Source organism: Conger conger, chromosome 8 (assembly GCF_963514075.1).
Source record: "Conger conger chromosome 8, fConCon1.1, whole genome shotgun sequence".
In the NCBI taxonomy this organism is placed as follows: Eukaryota; Metazoa; Chordata; class Actinopteri; order Anguilliformes; family Congridae; genus Conger; species Conger conger.
Window position 1 is genome coordinate 42,711,582 of NC_083767.1, and position 23,071 is coordinate 42,734,652.

A 23,071-nucleotide genomic window follows, 5' to 3' on the forward strand; every position below is an offset into this window, starting at 1 on the left:
TGGTGAAGCACAAATCATAAACATGAGGCGAAGGCGAAACGTTTCACACTTCATTGATGTGGACTTTCTAGCTTTGCTCACGGTGTACATCAATGGTAAGTTGTTATAAGAAGTTAAATAAGAGCACAAAAAGTTGGCAACACAAGGCATGAACACATTGTATCGGAATGGCTGATTTTACGGGGTGCTTTGAAATATTTTGACTGCCTCAACGCTTGCGTAACTGCAGCCTATATTTGTGTTGGCCCTAAAAACGCGTGTAGTAAAAGTAAGAACGGTCTTTAATCAAAAAATAGGTGAAGATAAACATTTTAAGGCACTAACATGAAAATAGATGAAAGCTTATGGTTGCAGGCTCTAACATGCCAAAACAAAACATCGAGTCACCCATTCTGCAGAGTACGCTATCTAATGTCAGGCTCCCCGAAAAAAGTATAGACTGTGCTACGTTTTAAAAACGATAGCTATACTGCTATGACCGGTTACGAGTAGGCTACAGTGCGCATTGTTCGACAAACTCGCTCGCTGAATAGCGTTTGGTATAGGCTTCTCGACGTATAGCCGTGTTAATCTCGCAACAATAGATAATGCCAATTGAGCCTACTAAGCGGTTGCCTCCGTGAAGGACTATTCATTCTTTAATATCTGTAAACAACCGATCGCCAATAAACTTAATTTCAATGCATTTAATTTAGAGATGCTTCTACAGAGCCCGCGACTCTTGTCATCTCGCCATATGGAACCTCACAAGCCACGAAATGCAAGTGTGAATAAAAGATCGGTATTTACCATTTCGTTTTTGTGATAGTATTTCTTCACTTCACACAAAGTTTTATCCAGAGCGGCGTCGGCGCTGGGCATAGTCCCCGGAATTCTGTCCGCAGGGATGTGCTTCAGATTGTTATCAGAGCAGGTACATTGTTACTCAATTTAAGAGTGGTCCCATTTGTCACCCAACTCTTTCACAGATTTTTCGGTCCCTCAATGTAATCCGCTCTGAAGCAGAAACGCTGGAAGCGCAATGTGCGCGCAGATCCCGCCCATTGAGCTCTGGGGTGGGGGGGGCGGCGGTATGGGGTATAGGGTATGGAGGGGTTAACTCTTTCATCATCCTACAATGATACATCATTGATAATAATAACAATAATAATAGCAACAATAATAGTAATAATAATACAATTTGTATTCATAATATATAAAATGTATAGATTGTCGATTATATTCATCTATCAAAATAAATTTATAATCATAAGAAATAATTAATTATACTGAATACTGAAAACTTTTGAACCACAGGATGAATTGCAGTGTGCTAAACTGGTGTTTAAACCTCAGATTTAAATCTCAAGACCACAGATCTGCATTACAACTGGAACACCTTCATCCTTACTTCACAGATTTGGATAGCTGATCTGGGTGCAATGCAGTTATGTGGTCTAGATGTTTATCCCAAGGTATAAACTCCAGCTAAGTATGGTGCAATTATGATTTTCTCCAGGCAAATGATCATGAACCTTTCAAAGTATAAATCCAGATATTCAGTGGTGCTCAAATGCCAATTTCCTTCTGCATCTTCCACATCTCATAGAAATAATAAACCAGACAGTACTGTAGAGAATAGCACTCAGATGAAACCTACTGCCTAGACCACACTAAAAGAGATTTAAGCCAACAGCGCATCAAATCGATGGCCAGACTATACCCAGGATCAGTGATTCATAGGGATTAATTAGGATTCCTTACCGTACAAGGTGAAGCTTGTAATAAAATGTAAGGCACACTAGATTGATTGGCCCTTTCTGAATTTGCTCTGAGTCTTGTACAGGAAGGGCAAAGTCCTCCAGCAAGTCAAATGAGGTCCAGTCCTGGAGGTATAACAACAACGCAAAAAACCCTAATTTGCAAAGATTTCAAAAGCTAGATACTCACCTTTGTTGAAGAGCCATTTATCATTTTTCTCATGAAGACAACAACAAATAATCTGTATTGCAAATAAAGGACACTTGTTCCTTGATTAACAGTGCTTTCCTGTTTTCCTAAAATGAAAGGAGGTAGTCTAACCAGCTGTAGCTTACAGGTGAGATAAGAGAGGGATATTTCCAGTGGCCTGACCATTCACATGAATAATGAATAAGTCTCATCCCTTCATTTACTTCTCCAGATATATCTGCCTCTATCACTATGGCTTTGTTATGGTGTCTGTATTAGCCTGGCTCCTGTTACACCACGCCATGGCTGTCGTCTGATATTGGACACACTGATATCGGCTCCCTCTGTTCCTTCCTCCACACACTTCATGCCCAATACATTTTCTAATATCTTTTTATTTAATGTCCGCAGTGGTGGAGAGTATTTTAACCTTAATGCCGGCTTGTTTTATATTTTAAACTATGTATTTTGTGTCCATGGCCTTGTATCCATGAGTCTCATTTATTATGCTGAAAAATGCATTTATGGAGTAAAGCAATAATATAACACAATATCATATGTAGAATATGTGTAATATCTCAAATGGCTCTGGCAAATGTGCAATCTCTCTGTAGTCTCACGCATTTAAAGAGCTCCAGAATGGCTGACGAGCACTGTGCGTTAGGAGAGGAGAAATGCAAAAAGCACTTTGAAATCAAACCCATTTTATTTGTGTGGCGCTTTTTACAGAGAACTATCACAACAATACTTTAAATAGATGTAGAAATCAATGGGAGATTAACAAAATGAACAAACAGCACAATCAAATGGATTGTTATGGTTTGGCCAGACAAACAGGGAGAGAGCTTCAAATAAAACTCACTGAAACCACTACCCTGCTAACTGAATTAGTTCAGACAGTGTGAAATAATGCCTCTATTTCTCTATGAAGCAGCCTGCAACAGATTCCTCCTAGTTGCTCTTCTTGCAGTACTACTGTGACACCATGGTTGCAGCATAATATTGCTGCAATGTTCTGTAAAGGTTACATTGTGGTTTGGTTTTGTACTGCAGAACTGTATGTGTCTCAAGGACATAATTTTTTACTTCTGTACCAACGCAAAATTATTTTGCTTATTCATTTAATGCCATATACCTTGGTAATACAGTAAGTTTCATATAGCTGCAAAAATGATAACTTTTAGAATGAGCTTGGTAAAGAACATTGAATATTAGTTTAAAAAAAAAGAAGTAAATTATTCATTATTATGGAGCAAGGAAAAAAATCCTGTAGGTGCTGTATGCACAATCAGTGATGAAGTTATCTGATACCTTTCAATAGTTTCTAAGAATAGAACGGAACATTAATATTTTAAACACCTCCTCTGTATTATACATTTTTAAAGATTGCACCAATACCATTGTTAATACCAATGAACAGACTAAGAAAAGTCAGACACTTTTTGTCACACACCATTGTGGTATATGACAGAGATACACTTACATAATACATGTTCATGGTGTAAAGCATTCTATACCTGTTCTTGTTTCATTTACATTATTAAATCAGTTTGTCTGAATCTCACCTCAGCCAAGTGCCATCTTTTTCTGAGCAACTCTTGAATATGAGACACTGTGTTGGGAAACTTTACACTAATTATGGTCATAGATATCTGAGTTACTGCATGATTTGGGTATGGAGATGACATGTCACTTAAATTTTACATCTTATTGCTGTCTGTGACCTTTATGAGCTAGGTTTATTGGTCTTGTTTATAGCCCTGACATTACTGATGTTAATACAATACATACACTGAGGAAATGTATTTGGGCCCATTACATACCTTGGCACATGATCACTAAGATATTTTCCACTACGTTGAGACAATAATTTGGCATTTAATCATAAAATCGCTTTAAATCGCTTTCTGGGAAAGGTCAGGGTATTTGAAAATGAACTGCAGGGAACTTTGGCTCAAAGCACACACCCAGCTGAGGGAAAGCTGGTGCGTTTCAGTCCTAAACAAACTTTTAGAGTTTTCCTTCTTTCCTCTTAATTTCTTTTAAAACAGGGAGTCCGCATTATACCTAATTATGAAAATACCACTGCAGTCAAATCAGCGTAAAACGTCTTGACTGACTTTCAAGCTAACAACCTTCTGAGTCTGTTTGATGCACCCATAATTGGCAACAGGGCTTTGTAAAAGGTCAAATTAAATCTGAAAAAAACAGGAGGCAACGTTTGAATGCAGATGTCCGCCGGGCAGATTTAATGAGGCTCACGTTCGGGGGGGGGGGGCGGGTCCAGCTAATGTATCGCTCCCATAAAAGTTCTGTGATGGTGTAGTAATTTGATAGCGTTGCTACATCATAACAGCTGCTGAACAAATTGGAAATGTTTTATGTGAGCTAAGGAGACTATTAATGAGATTGATCAGAATAGTTAAAAAAATATATAGTGGAGTAAAAATACATGTAGCTGCGCATTTGGTCTTAAAAAAGCAGTCAAGCAGCCATTGCAACCATAAGCATAGCCGGTCATCGCCCTAGACCTTGGGCCCTATGCCCTTCTATTTAATTTCACACTCTGTGAGGCCAACAAGCCAACACACTCAGGAGAATAACTGTAGTAGCAGCAGCTAGGAGATGTAGCTGATCTCACTGCCAGAAGAGCCATTGTGTGTAGTTAAGTATTGCATTGATTAACATCTAACCTGAATGTTGTATAATTATGAACTGTAAATAGAAAGATTGCATTTGGCTCCTATAGAGGGTAATGTAAAATGGTAGAAGATGTCGGCATCTCGGTATATTATTGTGTACACTGTAAAATGTTTAGTGTTAAATCAGTAACATTAGAGGTGCATTCAGTCTTTTAGAGTACATATGATCCCTCTTATAGCCTGTTAAATGGACACCGGGCATTTTACTCATGTGCATGTGTGGGTGTGTTTCTGTGTGCGTTTTGCGTGAGTGCATACGTGTGTGTGTGTGTGTGTGGGTGGGCATATGTGTGTGTGTGTGTGTGTGTGTGTGTGTGTGTATGTGTGGGCTTTCATTTTCTTTGTTCGCCAAAGCTATAATTTTAAGAGTGAACCATGCGTGCATATGACCAGTGAGTGTGTAATTTAGTGATATAAAATGTGCCCTATTTGTTCTAATCTTTACTGTAGACATTTTATCACTGTGCTTCAGGCTCTCACATGCTGTTGAATTACTGTTATAAAGACATAAAAAAGGCATTGTAAGCTAATCAGAAAATGAGGTTCAGTAGGAGGCCCTATGTCACAAGGTTCCAGGGAGGAAGTGTCCTCATTTTGGGGCACCCTGTAGCGTAGTGGCAAAGGTGCTTGACTGGGACCCGGAAGGTTGATCGTTCGAGCCCCGGTGTAGCCACAATAAAATCTGCACTGCCGTTGGGCCCTTATTGCTCCCCGGGTGCCACAGGGGGGCTGCCCATTGCTCCAATGGGTGAAATGCAGAGGATAAATTACCCCAATAAAGTATATCTCCTTCTAATTAAGCAAAGTGGAATATTCGAGAAACAACCCTCTCTTCCCTGTTTTATTGTTTAGGTGCGAATGACGGTTCAGGCAGCAGGTAGCTGGTAGCATGGGGTGTCTGATCAGGTCGCCACAGGAGGAGGCAGATGCAGCATGCACGGAAAGCAGAGTGGTGATGAATAAGAGATGACAAACATAATCACACGTAGACCCCTCTGAATTAATGATCGTAACTACACATGACACGGCTGACGTGCCACGGTAAACAGGCGTTCGACGGAGAGCGGTTCATCGACTCGATTTACAGCCAACTGATTTCAGCTGAAAGGTGTTCAGAGTCCCGTTTCTTTACAGTATTGGAGATCTGGTGAGCTACAGTCTGAATCCTGTGATGAAAAAGCAGTGTATAGTGAATCACACTGTGACTTTAATAACATCATTCAGTTCCTCATATCATATTTAGCAATAAGGTAAAACAGGGTATCGATGAGACTCTTAACCCTGAGAGCCATCTCAGCAAATAGTCCATACCCAGCCAGTGCTCACAAAACAGATTGAAAACATGTTCCTGCTTTGTTAGCAAGGTCGTTTAAGGTTTCTTTCTTTGGAGTTGTAGCAAGGTTTCTCATTTTTACTGCCACAAAACATTTCACAAACCACCCAAAAAATGTTTTAAATGCTATTTGGTTGGCTGAAAATAGACATTTATGCATATCGTCAACCCAGTCAATGATAGCAGCTACCTTGTTACTACTTGGGACAGGACCCAGTGAACATATTTGTGGTGAAAAGCTGGTGAAAAGGCCGTCTAGGCGTTTAAGTGAAAACCTGGATACATTTGGTTTAAGTTATGTAGCCAAGTTATATCCAGGCTAAACAGGGGGTAACCTAATGTTTATACATTGGTACATTTATAAATGGTACTCTGTGCCAACACCTTCCATTCTCCCTCTCCCTTCCATGGCCACATTTCTGATATATCCACATGATAACGGTCTATGTCATTGCCATTTTGCACGTGATGCCCTGTAAATCCGGTTGGATTTTGATTGGCTGTCGTTGCTTTATCCTTCCTATAGCTGGACAAAATCGCTCTCAAAGTGCTCTCAACGATATTGTTCGTCACTGTCGTTGTCCTCATAGTTGTGGCATTGACTCGACCATCTACTTGAGTCTACGACTTTTTAAAGGGACATATTTATATTTATCATTGTCGGTCTTGGTGTGGATGTTAGGCTGAAGGGGCTGCTCATCCGTGCTCTAGCTGAGGGCCCCATGAAAGGGCAGTGGAAGAAGACGAGGCTCCCTGCACAGATGAAGGTCGTTCAGATGTTTTATGACCTCAGCAGGAACACATTCCTCAGCCACCAGGAGTCTGAGCCACTTCTCTGCTTTACGTTTCCAGCTCTGCGCCCTACACGCTTGGCCTGGCACCTTAATGTTTTCTTTCCCCGTGAACCTGTTGTTTTTCTTCTCAGAGTTCTACTCTTGCTACGGCAGGTGGGCACAGCTCTGCATAACTCTCTTGTCCGATGCTCCGATATTGCCCCTTGAATTCAAATTCATAGAGGAAATTGATTTTGGCCTTCTGCTCTACTGCAGTTATCAAGGTGACTCTGTCCTTTGAGTAATTATACATGTGATGGGGCAGCATGTAGCCTAGCGGCTAAGGTGTATGACTGGGACCTGGAAAGTTGGTTGTATCCAGGATAAGATCCGTGCAGCTGTTGGGCCCCTTATGCTTAGTCTAACATCAGTTAAATAACTGTAATATACTGTGATGTGTGTTATTTGATGTGTGTTTGTGTCCAGATCTATGTTCTCCTCTCTCATAAGCTTGGTCTTCACTCACAGTGTTTTAAGTTTTCAGTGGGCGGAGCATTTGGTGTATTTATTGGACTGATTACAGCCAAGCTGCTCAAACAAAATGAGGCTCTTTCCAATAGACAGGAAATTAATCAAATACAGGATACTTAATGTCGCCAGCACTGTTGAGCCAAACAACTGTAATGTGCATTTGCACCCAATTAAACAAGTATAAATATCAAGTGATCGCAATGGAGACACCACAGCAGCTAATTACTAATTACAAAAATCTGTATTCATCCCGAGAAGGTTGAATTTTTAATTTCTGCCATTCAAGCTATTCTGAAGACCAGATCCAATTACATCACCCTTTCACAAATCATGAAAGGAAAGTTCACTGGAAACAACACTCACAATACAACAGCTGGCTCCATGAGATACATATATTAGCTCTTACAGATGTCAGCCGGTTTGGCACATAATATCATGAGAATTTATTTATTTATTATATTACGCTCATCATACAAAGCTTGTTCAGTGCTGGAAAATGTCAGATGTCTAAGGGTAGACTTAAAGGTCTAGGTTAATATAAATCAGGACTCTGAATAGAGTTGACTTAAATTAAATATACACTCAGTGATCACTTTATTAGGTAGACCAGCTTGTTCATTAACATATTTTATCAGCCAATCATGTGGCAGCAACTAAATGCATAAAAGCATGCAGACATGGTCAAGAGGTTCAACTGTTTTCAGACCAAATTTCAGAATGGGGAGAAAATCAAAGTTACTTTGACAGTGGAATGATTGTTGGTGCCAGACAGGGTGGTTTGAATATCTCAAAAACTGCTGATCTCCTGGGATTTTCACACACAACAGTCTCTAGAGTTTGCAGAGAATGTTGCAAAAAACAAAATACATCCAGTGAGGAGCAGTTCTGTGGGCAAAAACACATTGCTAATGAGAGAGGTCAAAGGAGAAGGGCCAGACTGGTCAAAGCTGACAGGAAGGTGACAGTTATGCAAATAACCACACATTACAGTGGTATGCAGAAGAGCATCTCTGAACACACAATGTGTTAAACCTCTTAACAGGATAGGCTAAAGCACCAATAAGTCTATAAAATAAGTCTAATAAATACCTAATAAAGTGTTCACCGTGTTTATATTTATCTTGTGCTGTGGTCATTCCTTTTCAGTGGTTCCTGGTTCAGCTTATTAGTAAGAAAATCTGTCTCCCTCTTTGTCATAAACTCTCTCTCAGGGTCTGGTTCACACCTTTGTCTGAAGCCCTTTCTCCAAAAAACAGCTCTGTTATTATAATAGGCAAGGTGATTTCAATTAACTGTACAATGGTAGAAAACCAAAGCTTGTTTAAATGATTTCTTCCATGTGTAAAGAGTTTCTGACCCTTTCTCTGTGTCCTAATAGTCATTCACAGCGCTGCTAATTTTGTGAGGAATGTTACTAAATCATTCTTAAAAGAGCAAGTGGGCCCTGTCTTCAGTTGAGAGCGTTGTTAAACTGACATACTACTGGTCCCTTATTCAGGTTCCATCCTCATAATCAATCTCACTGCACTAACCACAACAAGATGTGGCTGGGATTCAATCAAAAGCACTTAGGGAAGGATTCAATCGAATGGCCTTATTCTGTTTGACAGCACTTGCAATTACGTCACGACAAAACAAACCTTTGGTGATGGATATTGCACTGTATAATATTAGCCATCCAGCTAACCAGAATTTTCTGCCATTGGAAATATATGAATGGAATGAAGTTCCTCTCTCTGTACCTACAGGGCACCTCTGGGATCTGCTAGATGGCATGCTTACGATTGTGATCACGTCACGACTACAACTTAATACAACTTCTGAGCCTCGTCCAGCACATCCGAATGAGTGAAATCCAGTTCCCCACAAATTAGCAGGCTCCTAAAGTTTATACTCTGAGTGACAGCTTAAAAAGGACCAATATAATAGGAAAGAATACATAATACATACTGAATATACTATACAAGAACAATTAAAATAGTAATAAATAGTTAATAATAGTAAAAAGTAGTATGTAGTTTATAGTAAAAAAAGTTTCATTTTTGCAATGAAATGCTATGCGTAAGATGGTTACATAGCTAGAATATAAAAAAGAAAATAATGTAAATGTCAAATGAGGAGTTATTGCCTTGCTTTTTGTTTGGCATAACAGTCAGTGCAGGTGCGTACTTTGTTGCAATAAACATGAACATTTAGCAAGCTATTCTGACACATGAATAAATTGCATAAATAAAACACAAACGATATCAGCAAACCAGCCATAGCAACAATGGGCTGGTAAGCCTTGTTTGTCATCATTTTCCAGCTCTTGTTGTGAGACCACGCTGTGAAAAACGTGTTTGTTTTATCGACTGTGGTGGGGTGGAGGATTCCTTTGTGCCTAACGGTGCATAGAAATTGTACTGCAGAGTCCAAATTGTTCTGGAATTTGCCGTAGAAATAAAGTGTGATGCTTTCCCATGGCAGATTTGACAGTTTACTCAGTTTACTCAAAAGACAAACGCATTCCCCTCCAGGTAATTTGACGTAATACGTCTCTCTTTTTGTTGTCATTAGGAACAATCTCATATAATCTGTCGCCAGTCTGTGTATAAATCAGGACAATTTGTGCAGCTCACTGGCTTAGCCCCTGTGCACATTACCCTGTGCCTGTGTTTTCAGTTCCCTAGAATTGCAGATTTGTTTTTTTCACATATGTTATCTGATCCCAGGAAGCTTTCCAATTTGCTCTCTCATTTGGGCTTCCAGTGAAAAGCATGCACTTGTGCTTGCAGCCTTATCACCCAGAGAATTGTTCAGTCCAATCTATGATAATGTCCCACTTTAAACATGGTTTTGTACACTCAAAGGCCTAAAAAGTAGCATTTTGTTACATAATGCCTATAGAACACTTTTGGAATTCATAAACAAGAGTGCTGCTCTTGTGCCCGCCACCCTATATTCCCGTTTGCAAACTGGAGGCAGAAGTAGGCTCTGTGTCATCTGCTCAGGATAAAGTTTGAGTTACATAAACAACGGCTGCTTTTACCAAGCGTCCCGCATATTCCCATTAACATTACGCTCTCAGTATTTCTCCTGCTATGACTCTGAAGAAGATGACTGAATGACTGAAGTACATTTTAAACTCTTTGTTTGCCCTTGTTGTATTTGTGCTTATGTGTTGTGTTTGCATTATTTTTATGTTTTTTCTTCCATCGGCTTTCTGCTAACTCTTGTACAGTATTTGTGATCTTACAAGAAGTAGCTTCCTATTAACAGCTACCAGCATATTACAGTGTGGAATTAGCTTTATTTTATGGGCTGCTGACAACTCACAGTCGTGAAACTTGCGCTTGGCCTGTGAAACCTGAAACCATAACAGTTCAGGCAAAATATTTTTTGTCTTGCCAGAAACTGAACTGCAACTCATGAGTGATGAGAGCTCATTATTATATGTAATAGTCATGGCAAGGGGTAATGGCATGCATGATTGGGAGCTTCAGTCTTACATATTTATTTCTCCATGACATGTTCAACATCTTTCTCCTTTTTACTATGCATTAATAGACTCTCAGTCTTCCCCAGGCACTGCACTGTGACTGCTCTGAAGCAACTAGGATGGAACTATGTATCTCTCTGTATCTCTAATATTCTCTATCTCTCTCTCTGTCTTCCTCTGTGAGGAAGCATTTATTAGCATTTTAAAATATTTCTCCCAGCCCAAGTTACATCTGGCTCAGTGTCTCTGGTGCCCCTCTGGGCCAATCAGTGCAGATTCTCTTCTATCTCGTACATTAGTCTCTTGGAATCAGTCCTTGCCCTCAGCATATCTTCAAAATTTTCATTACATTTATAAACTTCCATTTATAAAGATTTTGGCTAAGCTGTGTGGTGTGTGTAGCCATCTTCCTCTTAGCTCTTTCCAGCAAACTTTACTCCAGCTTTCTGTCATGTCCGTGTCAGCAGTGTGACAGCAAGGGAACATAGCTCAGCTCCAAGTCCCCGGGTAAGCAACAGCACATCTGCTTTTGAGCCACAATGGCCGCACAAACAGTCAGTCCCCCCCAGCTCAGCCCAATTCTCTGGCACAAAAAGAAACCAATAAATCAAAGTCCGCTCAAAATTTCTCTTCATCAGCAAGGCAAATTGATTTTATCTTCTCGTATCGCTTTCTGAAATGTATTCAAGACATTTATGTCAGTGCATAACTGATTATGTTACTAATGGGTCATTTTGGTTCACATTTCTACAGACTTGCTCAGTGTTTCATTGTTAGGCCCTGATTCTTTGTAGAAAATGGACTATAAGCCAATAAGTCAAGCATACGCAACTAATATACACAATGCATATGGCTAGAATAATTTAATGATACCCAAATACGAGACATTTCTTTTCATATGTTTCAAGCCTCTTTGAAATGTAATTTTCAACCGAAGCACAACACACAGCTGTTGAATTGATCTTTACGTCTTTGTTGAGAAATAATTACCTCCTCCCATTACTTCCCACAGACTATATTCTGAGAAAATGGTGTTGGCTTGATTTAATCTTGTGATCCATTTATTTATTAGATTCCTTTTGCTCCAATCACAGTTCTCTCCTCCCGCCATATCCCCACTTTCTTTGGCTTGATTTATGGGTCTTTTAACATGAGGTTCAGAGTGTTTTACACTGGGGGAAGAATTACTGATCTACCGCGCTTGCCAGATCCCCCTGCTCTATTCAGTGCTGAAGTTTCTAAGAGAAAGGCTTGATTGATAGGAGGGGGGAGTCTTATTCTTTCTGCATTCCAACAGACTTTTGTTCCCGCCCAGCTTGAAGGGACGTGAATATTGCAGAATGGGTGAAGTATCCGGCAGTGGAGGCCTGTCACAGACTTCTTGCTCCATGTTAAAGTTTGAGTCAGTTGTGTTGGATTGGCCAACTTTAATGTAAGAAGAACAACTCAGAAAATATTCCACAGTGGTCATGGATTGGGAGGAAGAAAAGGAGAGATGATTGATTTAATTGCGATGCATCTGGGTTGATCGTGAAACTCACTGGGGTAAAACACTGCTGGAGCTGGTGCAGAAACACCACAGGCTGTGTTAGTTTTATTGCCGTTTTTAGGGGACCAGGGACTGTTTGTTCTGCCTTCATTTTGCCTGAAAACCATTTTTGAAAAACGGCTTGAAGGATCATTTACACTGAATTATGATTTTCTTTGGTGGCAATATAGCAAGTCTTTTGCACTTAATTTCTATGCTGCGTTTGGCTTTATCCACCATACTTATTTTCTGAAAGTTTGACAAATAGTACATTAGTGAAAATTACATCCTGCAAACTACTAGTATTATTCACTCGAATGCTTCTTTATGCATCAATATTTTAGGTGAAACAGCCTGCCTACCGTTAAAATGCAACATAATATTGAAAGGAATGTATAATCCTCACCAGGGGGTTAATTTTAGCCAAATGTTGGATATAAAGATTCTGTGGAATACTCTAACGTTTGTCATACATCAATGCAGTAACTTAAAAATACATTACTGACGATTGAAAGTTGGTGTTTTGTGACTGAACACAGATTGTGGGAATGTTGTCTTCCATATTTATTTTTTGCTTAATATACACTTCTCATTACCACATTGACTGAACAGTCAGTGTCATATTTGATGTACAGATTATATTATTGGCCATAGCAGTGCTAAATGTCCTTCCTTTAACATTATGACTGCAACAAGCAATAGAATATGTGTTATTGTCACATAATTTCCATTTGTAACACTGATGTGTTCATTTCAGCACCATGTGTTATGTTCTGTCATACTGTGTGTATTGTAATGCACTTGGAATTGTATATACCTACATACTTATGGATAGTACTGTATTGTAATGGTCTCATGATTGTGATTTTGTTATGCTGCTATTTGACCCTGTCGAGGTCTTATTTGTAAAAGAGGTTGTAATCTCAGTGTGACTTAGAGGTTTATTTATATATTATTGAGAAAAATATCAGTACTTTTGAGCAGTACTGATTTTAACTGCATAGATGGTATTCTTCTTGTATGGGATATGCCTGTAGGCACATTTATCACACATTGGTATCCTGAAAACATGTCTTATACTTGAAAAAATACTTTCTGCTTCTCATTACTTGCTGTTATTAGTGGTGTATGATGCTCTTCTCTCGTTTAGATCTGCTCTCTCCTCGGTTTTTAGCACCAAAGCTTCTAACTACACATCTTGCTCTGAAGTAGACCTGCAGCAGTGATGCTAACTGGCTAAGGGGGCCTAGGTAAGAATGATTAAGAGATTGAGAATGAGCTGGAGCCTGACCTAAGTAAGTCAGCCTGGTTAAAGCTCTACTGTGGAATGGTGGGGAGAAGGAACTCCATATCACAAGTGATTAGAGCACATTTCTCATTTCATTCCCTCATTTCAGAACTCTGCTCCCTTGCTTATTTTTGTTTATATTTCCACTGAATATGAGGTATTGGGTCATTAGCAGTGCATTCACGCCCTTTATTTATCAGCTAAAATTAATAATTTATCACACCTGAGCTTGCTGCAGGGATTTGAAAGTTTTGGACTTTCTGTGAAACATTAACCTACTCCCCACACTTCTTAGTTCATTGGTTACCTCAGGGTACCCTGTCAGAGGGGAGGGCTGCTGAGTGATGACAAAATGGGGTAGAGGTAATGTGATACAACTGCTGACACAGACGTGACAGGTAGGGAAGGAACAGATACACAGATGGGAAAAAATAAATCCATTTTGGAATAGGTGCATAGGGCACAGGTGGCAGGTGAGTTGATGTGATGCGTACCTTTAGCACGCAGTATCACATTTGCACATTGTGCACTTGTCATTCTTTCATTCACGTGGGAGGCAAATTACTCTCTGCAGTTCATAAACCACGGAAGCTGACATAGAATTCAATCCATTAAGAACATTACATAACAGTATATCTTTATAGCCTCTTAATTAATCTCAGAACACAAATAACGATTTTGAGGACAAAGTGAAGAAAGCCCAATAACTCTGGGCTAATCTATCTGGAAAGCTGCCTGTGCAAGCAGATTACATTAATATTATGTTAAACCATGCCATTTAAATTGTCCTCAAACGATAGATAGGTTTACTTCCAGGGCCACAAAGACCCGAGGGAGATATTAAATTAGAAGTATTACCTGAGTAAAGATGATAAGACTATGATAATTCAGCAGTTCCTAAGAATAAAGGATACTTGTAAGGGGCAGCATAGACATTTGAGCTTTATTATATAACATTCTGTTTTATGAGTTTTATGAGTTATATCATAATAACTGTTATGAGGCACATAATTGTCATTATATGTCGTCTTAAATTAAATTAAATTAAATTAAGTCAAACGTGCATCAGTTCCACTAATCATCATCAGACCAGCAGGCCCCCCGTTCAGACACAGAGAGGTCAAACACAATGTCAAGACCTTATACAAGGCACTCCTCAGCAAATTGAGGTTCAAAAACAAGAGATCCTAGAAATGAACATTGTGTTGATTAGCAGCTCCATAGGTCATCTCACAACCAACACAGCGGAGGTGAGGAAAGCAACACACACCAGTACCCAGCAGAGATCACAGGGGCTCAGGAGGAGAGTCAGGAAGTCTAGACTGACGTTAGCTGCAATCACGGATACTGATGAGGTCATGATCTACTTGTGGCCTGGTGGTTTATCAAACCAGGACAGGAAAATGGTTATGGTCAGCTGGGACAGGAACACCAGTCTGTGATACAGTATCCTAACCAGCAAGGACAGAAACACAACAAGGACGTTGTAGCCAACAGAGGAGGCAATGGTGGCAAAACACTCACGGGTAACAACTTGTGACTGCAGCACCAAACAAAGCTGCTGAATGCACTTGAATGACAGTGTTTACATTGTACGTTGCTTTGGATTAGAGCATCTGTTAAATGAATGTAATGCAGTGTCTAGTTGACTGTCAGCTTGATGATATCACAATAGAGGCCCTCTGGGATACAGGAGCTAAAGCCACATCATCAACAAAGCGTGAAAATGAACATATATCCCATACTATAGTATGATCCATTGAGGAGCTGTTGGGACAAATACTTTGATAGGATGTGCTGCTAACCAAACTTCCCTTTCCCTGGCTGGATTAAAATGAATTTCAAGTTAGGCATTAATCATGAGTTAATGTAAGTAGAGACAAAAAGATTCCAAGAAGGACTTCCAGTGTAACTTTAACTAATAGACATATAGTCACTGGAAAGGTATCAAGCGTAGCTAGCTAGCCAGTTAGCCAGAAGGATTAATAGCCAGTGAAAGTAAGCGACACTTCTGCAGTTTCATCATGAGTGAACAGTTTCAAGGTAGTGACACCAATGTAAAAAAAAAGAAAAAGAAAGAAGACCATCTGTGGTGCATCATAAGATAGACTGGGGCAAGGGGACAAGATGGCAGAGTTTGCATATGGCTCTCCAGTGGCTGAAGCAGTCAGTGGGGGACCCTTTGCCAGGAGGAAGAACAGCTGTCCTCCCCAGAGTTAGCTTCAGGCCATGCGTGTACTGTACATACAGGCTGCAATGTCAACTGGATATGTGCCTGAACATGGGCGTTGGAGAGAGGAAGAGGGTTGTGTCATCAGCATAGCAGTGATAAGACATGCTGTGGACAGAGATAACTGGACAGAGTGACTCAGTGTAAAGTCGAGGGGAGGACCAGCCCTGTGGCAAACTGGGTTAGAGGGGTTAGGAGGAGGAGATTAAGGATTAGGACAGGGGTCTGCAACCCTGGTCCTGGAGAGCCAGAGGCTGGGCTGGATTTGGTTGTTACTCTGCATTTAAGAAATCAATTAGAGCAGTTGTTTAGAGAGTTGACTCACTTCACCGGGGGGTATTTCACAAAGCAGGATTACTGAGTTAACTGGATAACAGCGCTGAGTGAAACCTGGAACAGCTCTTTTTACGTCAGTCAATGTTCCAGTTTTATGAGGGCTCCGACTTTAAAGTGAAAACAAAAACCAGCAGAGCTTATGGCTCACCAGGACCAAGAATGCAGGCCTCTGGGTTAGGATGTGGAGACAGTTTCCCCCAGGCCACCTGATTGGGTCAGTGAGCAACCCATGTAAGTGGGCGGAGCCTGAGATGCCAATCATCACACAGGAGGAGAGAACTGATTGACTTCACTGAGTGAAGAGCCTCTGGGTACGTCCCAATACTCACTAAATATATCCTCCTTTCCTTCACTCGCCCCCCCCCCCGCAGCCTGTATGCTGCAGTTTTATATAAAAGTGAGACAGGTTGTTATTTGTGCTGGGCTTCTTATACAGGAGTGACACAGGCCATCTTAAGAGCCGCAGGCACAGTAGGGGTTGAATGCGAGCAGCGGATAAAATACATAAAACACGGTGGCCCCTGTTTGCTGATATCAGTGAAACCTTTTATGAGATGTAAGCAAAGGAAATGTTAACCTGAAATAATGTACAGTGCAGTGCCACTTATGATTAATGACTATAGTTGAGTCAGTAAAATGAACAGGAAGTGTATTTCAGGGGAAATATAAATGGTCCTGTATTATGTCATATCTCTCCCAGTTTCAGTTGCATTGCTGATTTCAGATCCAGACCCTCTTTAAAAAGTTTGTAAGAAACAGACTTCCTAAGGGTAAGTAGTCATATATTTGCAGCCTTTATTGTTTCTATGTTGCGAACAATGGAAAATGGATCTAAATTACAAATATTTCAAAGGCTATTGTTCCATTGTCTTTTGATTGCTTCAATGGCATACAGTGGAGTACTTTCACATAAAGCTTTTAGGCTTGCTTTCACACGGTCATCAACAGGATCTGAAGCGAACATTGCGAACATCAAGCTGGTCATAGCTGGATTTTACACCAGGGTGCGGGTTTTATTTCCAGATAGGACACTGCCTTAGTACCCAGAATATGCTTCAGTGATATTCAGCTGTATAAATGGACACTATGTAAAAATCCTGAAGTTGTGTAAATTGTTTTGGATACGAGTGTTTGCTAAACAGCAGTAATGTAATGTAATGTAACGTAATTGGTAGCTGGTAGCTGGTTGACCAGTTCAAACCAGCTCCATACTCAACATGGTTTGACCAGCTCAAGCTGGTCATAGCTGGATTTTACACCAGGGTCTATCTCTTTCAGACAGGGTCCCAGGACAAATGTGTCTTTGTACCTCTTTGCTCCTGTATTATTTATGGATGTTTCAGGGGTTCCTGCTGAGCCTGAGAAAGGCCCCTGCACCTGGCAGCCTGGGTGACTGCATGCGGGTGAATAATGTATGGGGGAACCAGGAGTGTGCAGGGGGCCATTCCCTGGAAGGGTCAGCCCATTCCATCACGCTCGGTCCACTGGCCTCCGTCTGTCCCACATTTCACCCCCCAGAGAGCAAAACATAGCAGCACAGAGGGTACCCACTGCCCCCTGCCAAAATATGGGACACACTGACACAAACAGATACTGGGCGATATTGTGCCCCGAGGGTGGATATGTGGGGGTCTATGCAGTGATAGTGTGGGGTTGTGTGGGGTATATGTAGTGATAGTGTGGGGCTGTGTGGGGGTTTATGCAGTGATAGTGTGGGGTTGGATATGTGGGGGTTTATACAGTGATAGTGTGGGGTTGGATATGTGGGGGTTTATGCAGTGATAGTGTGGGGTTGGATATGTGGGGGTTTATGCAGTGATAGTGTGGGGCTGTGTGGGGGTTTATGCAGTGATAGTGTGGGGTTGGATATGTGGAGATTTATGCAGTGATAGTGTGGGGTTGGATATGTGGGGGTTTATGCAGTGATAGTGTGGGGTTTGATATGTGGGGGTTTATACAGTGATAGTGTGGGGTTGGATATGTGGGGGTTTATACAGTGATAGTGTGGGTTGGATATGTGGAGGTTTATGCACTGATAGTGTGGGGTTGGATATGCAGGGGTTTATGCAGTGATAGTGTGGGGTTGGATATGTGGGGGTTTATACAGTGATAGTGTGGGTTGGATATGTGGAGGTTTATGCACTGATAGTGTGGGGTTGCATATGCAGGGGTTTATGCAGTGATAGTGTGGGGTTGGATATGTGGGGGTTTATGCAGTGATAGTGTGGGGTTGGATATGTGGAGATTTATGCAGTGATAGTGTGGGGTTGGATATGTGGGGGTTTATGCAGTAATAGTGTTGGGTTGGATATGTGGAGGTTTATGCAGTGATAGTATGGGGTTGGATATGTGGGGGTTTATGCAGTAATAGTGTGGGGTTGGATATGTGGGGGTTTGTGCACTGATAGTGTGGGGTTGGATATGTGGGGGTTGGTACAGTGATAGTGTGGGGTTGGATATGTGGAGGTTTATGCAGTGATAGTGTGGGGTTGGATATGTGGGGGTTTATGCAGTAGTAGTGTGGGGTTGGATATGTGGGGGTTTGTGCACTTATAGTGTGGGGTTGGATATGTGGAGGTATATGTAGTGATAGTGTGCGGTTGGATATGTGGGGGTTGCTACCTTCTATTTCATGCTTCCTATTTTTGAAAATAATAGAATTTGCAGCACATGGTAACCATAGCTACGCAAATTTGATAAGTTATTCACCGAAGTGTTAAATATTTGATAAGTAGCATCTAAATGGGATAAACAATTTTGCACTGAATTGTGGGATAACATAACAATAACAATATTGCATTAGAGGTTTAACTGCAGAATCTCAGCATTGCTGGGACACAGAACCTAATTTGGACAAGACACAAAGTGTACTATGTGAGGAGCCACACAGAATATTAACAAGCTAAAGCCAACCAGCAACTGTCTGATACCATTCCCACTTAAATACTTTTAAATTAAATTAAGTGCATTTTGAAACTTGTCAGAATGAATGTGTGGCATCAGCTGAAGAGTGAAAATTGGACTGGAATGTTCTACTCGTGCTCTCTGAAGTTTGAGCTTATTACGTGGAACCTTTTAAGAAGTTCACCGAACAGTCCACTGAACAGAAAGTTAATAAAGTTGAAAATGCTGCGAATAGACATGGTCAGGGCGCATTCCCAGAATTCATCCTGCCTCAGGTGGCCACACAGGCAGGCTGACATCACAATTCATTCTGACTGGTATCAGCTGCGATTCCTCCAGGCGTTGGGTTTTCTCAGGGATTAGCATGCAGCATTCACATGCATCCTCATTCAAATCCCCACATTTGTGGGGTCACCATACAGTCAGCACCAACATGACCAGGATTCCTATCCAGACCATGGGGCCCATCCATTAACTCATACAATTTCCAACAAGCCCCAAATTAACTCTTCAGTTAATTTATAAGTCAAAGTTGCGGGCAAATGCTGATCAAACCCAGGCCTCACACTCCATTGTGGGGTTTTAACAGGCCACTAATGCTTTGAGAAGAGCTTATATAGGATGTGTCCTGAAGATCTTTGGCAATTTTCATAAGGGCCTACAGTGTCTCTGTTATAAGTGCTATGTAAATAGAATGTAAATTAACCAAAGCTAGTAAAAACTAATTCTTCCGCTCTCCCGTTTTGTATTAAATAAAGTAATTTATTTTGACTGCCTGTGACTGTACATGCCTGGGGGGTTTGTAGCAAGTCCAAATAAAACAGATCTGAGAATTTCATTTTGGCACTGTCTCTACATCAAAGTGGGGGAGTAGAAACAGTATTTTTTTCCAACTGATTATTTCTGAACAGATTTGCGATCAGGACATTTAATAAAGTTCATATCTGCTTAGAACAGAATCCACCCTTGAGCAATTACATTCAAAAAGGCTGCAGCAATCATATGCAGTTTACGGTAGGTCACATGATGTTCCCCATGACTCCCAGATGAAATATATTTATAACCACAATCAGATCTGGTAAGTAAAGAGGTGTACGTGATTTGTCCATTGTATAAGAGAGGCTTTGTTGGGTGGATGAATCTTAAACACACAACCCAGTTACTCTAAATGCAGGCTGAATGCTCCTGCAATAATTATTCCAGTGCAGTATGTCAGTATTTATTTACCCTCTATAGAACAGAACGTCCCTGGGAGACAATGGTCTGAGATAACACAGGCCCACTTAAATTCCATCTTCCTCTTTAGCTGTGTGTTACCAAGGCAACGCTGCTGAGGCCAAGGAGCCAGTACAGCAATATACATCACAGACTAGTTCAGCGAGGGCAACAGCAATAGAACAAGAGTTGTCCATGTAACCTATAGGGCATTAGATGGAGCGAGCAATCAATCTCAAGTCCTTTTGCAGCAAATATTCTATTAAACCACAGGAAAACTGTGGGAGATGTGAATTGTGAGACATGCAAGAACTTTTCGATCCATTCATAATGCTGCAACGATTTTGAACATAGGCCATGTCTATTACTAGTAATGAGGGATATGAAATGTTCCAAATATGTCAGAATTGTACCCAGACACCAGAACTGGTAAATAATAATGTCAAGAATCAAGACTAGCTACATATATGCTGGTATTCCTTTCTGTTTTTACAGTTTCTACAAGATTTTTTCAGAGACCAGAGTTGACATCAGAATCAATACATGTTGAAAATCTTCCACTCTACAGAATAGATACCTATTTGAAGAACTCAACCAACCATCATGTTCAGTTCACAATAAACAAGAAAGCACTGCTGCAGTTCTGTATTTATAGAAGACTTGATGTGAATGAATGTCTGGGTCATAAAGGAAAAGAGTTTCAGAAGAAAGTTTTAGTCATTCACAACTCTTCTGATGACATCACTCATTAATCACAGGCTGGACAGCCCTTTTGTCAAATGATGGGATTTTATATATCATATTTCTGTGGGAAAAACACATCTCCTTCAACCTTGCTGTAGGGCCATAGGTGTCATGAGGATTATCTGTTGAAAGGGTGTAAATTGATACAAGGTCAGTATGGCTGTAGATCTATCTTCTGTCTAAGCCTCTGCTCAGGGTCATCACAAAAACATTACACGAAAGGGCAAGCAACAGTGAGATTATTCATGAGACTGGCATTGGTACCGTAGTACGCGGTGTAGGTCGATGTGTGATCCCCATGCGATGAAAGACAAGTCATTCAAGCCTGACAAGATTTATGCCTGCCTTTCCCCCACAGAAGAATGTCGCCTGTCCCGTCCATGAATGATGATGCGTACTCTCACTGCCCGACAGATTATTATTGCATTTCAGGAGGAAGAGATTGATCAGTGAGAGGCGTGATACACTGTTTTAATAAAGGGAGAAATACTGCATCTGTCACCTGTCACGACTCCACACTCGGCTCTCCAGGGGCCGTAGAATGATCACCTCGATGGGAACACCTGACATAAATAACCAGTCACCTGTGAGGGAAGGAAACCCCAAGTGAAATAATCACTAAACGTGAACAAATATCTACTGCAGAGGAATGTGGATAATAACCACTTGTATTAAACTCCCAGCCCAAGCCAAACATTTTTATGCCTTTCCCCTCTTTTTATCCACAAATTGGAATGGTCATCGCAACGTCTGGTTTTCAATTTGGAGATCAAGTTCAAGCTCTCGTGTTTTTTATTTTCATCAAGATTTGAAATAACAACATGTTCTATGTTTTGTTTTCAAAAATAACTCCTGCAAACCTCAGCTGTGAAATACTGAATACATATTTATTTTCCTACAAATCAGTTCCCCATCTTTATGAACACAATGACATTAACAAATGAGATGATGTCTTCCACAGCAGGAAGTTAATGTCAGTGAGAGAGACCCCATGACCCCATAAGCCAGTACTTTAACATCCTGGTAATGTTTTAGAGACACACTGCCAGGGGGCATAGTCTGGGCACAACCAGTGACTCATTCATATTCGCGCGCTCAGGAACGCGTGGACTGAAATCCTGAGTCATCCTGTCCCCATCCATAACGTCTCCACTTGGCACAGGACTTTCTCCTCCTCAGGTGCACTTCTAAGCCCACATTAAGCGCTGTTAGAGCAACCCACAGACGCATAATTCCTCCTGTGCGGCAGGCCTCTAAGGACTGAAAAGGCCAGCCACTTTTGCTCAGAGAACGAGAAACACAAATCTGAGAAGTAGCCGTTCCACAAACGTTTCCCACATCCAACCGGAGATCGTTGTCACTACTGCAGCTGAGAGGGAATTACAGTTGTTCTTCCCTTTGCCTTGTTGTCAAGTTCTAGATTATGCTTTTTTAAAAGAACGCACGTGGTGCTTATATGTCCACAGTATCTTTTATCTTGTGTTTACACAACAGTAGGCTGGCAGTTGATACTCAGGAGAAGCATTGACCTTGCAGGTCAAGTTCACCACGCATGGCTGTTTTGCACGTCGAGCCTCAGAATTTTGACTTTCCACTGCCTTTAATTAACGCAACCTGTAAGACAATAAGCTAAAATGTCAAAAACAAATTAATGCCACAGCAGTCCCTTTATAAAAATAACTAACTTTAGCTGGTATTGTAATGCAGTAATACTGCAGTATTATTTGCATACTTTTTTATTTTTTATTTATTGCAATATTACTATTGCAGTTTCATTATTTCATGTGCAGTGCTCATGAAGTAAAACTCTTTTGCACTGCATTTTAACTGCATTGTACTTCAGTTATACTAAAGTATAAAGTAAAGTATAAAGTATAACTTGGGGTTGCTGCAGTAATGTTTTTGTAAGGGTCCCACTTGGCCTCTCACGATTGTGTTTTGCTTTTCAAACATAGTCGAGGTTTTAAAAGAGGCATAGCACCACGTCAGCTCGTCATATCATACGTAGTGGCAGTTTATAGTGGATTTAATTCCACAGTGCCTTTCATCTCACAAGCTAAAGGCCGTCATTGCCTTAAAT

The 23,071-nt window shown here is 40.7% G+C and overlaps 1 protein-coding gene across 3 annotated transcripts in view; it reads right to left on the bottom strand.

The window, feature by feature from the left end:
* tmcc3 (transmembrane and coiled-coil domain family 3) overlaps positions 1-23,071 on the bottom strand; it is a 58,962-nt gene that overhangs the window by 26,877 nt on the left and 9,014 nt on the right. The window contains exon 1 of one of the 3 annotated variants that reach the window (XM_061253120.1): positions 790-1,005. The exons of the other annotated variants lie outside the window; for them this stretch is intronic. Within the exon in view, the coding sequence (XP_061109104.1) occupies positions 790-861 (72 nt within the window). The 5' untranslated portion in view covers positions 862-1,005. Of the gene's footprint in view, positions 1-789; positions 1,006-23,071 lie in introns of those variants that run through there. 3 annotated transcript variants of the gene reach the window in all.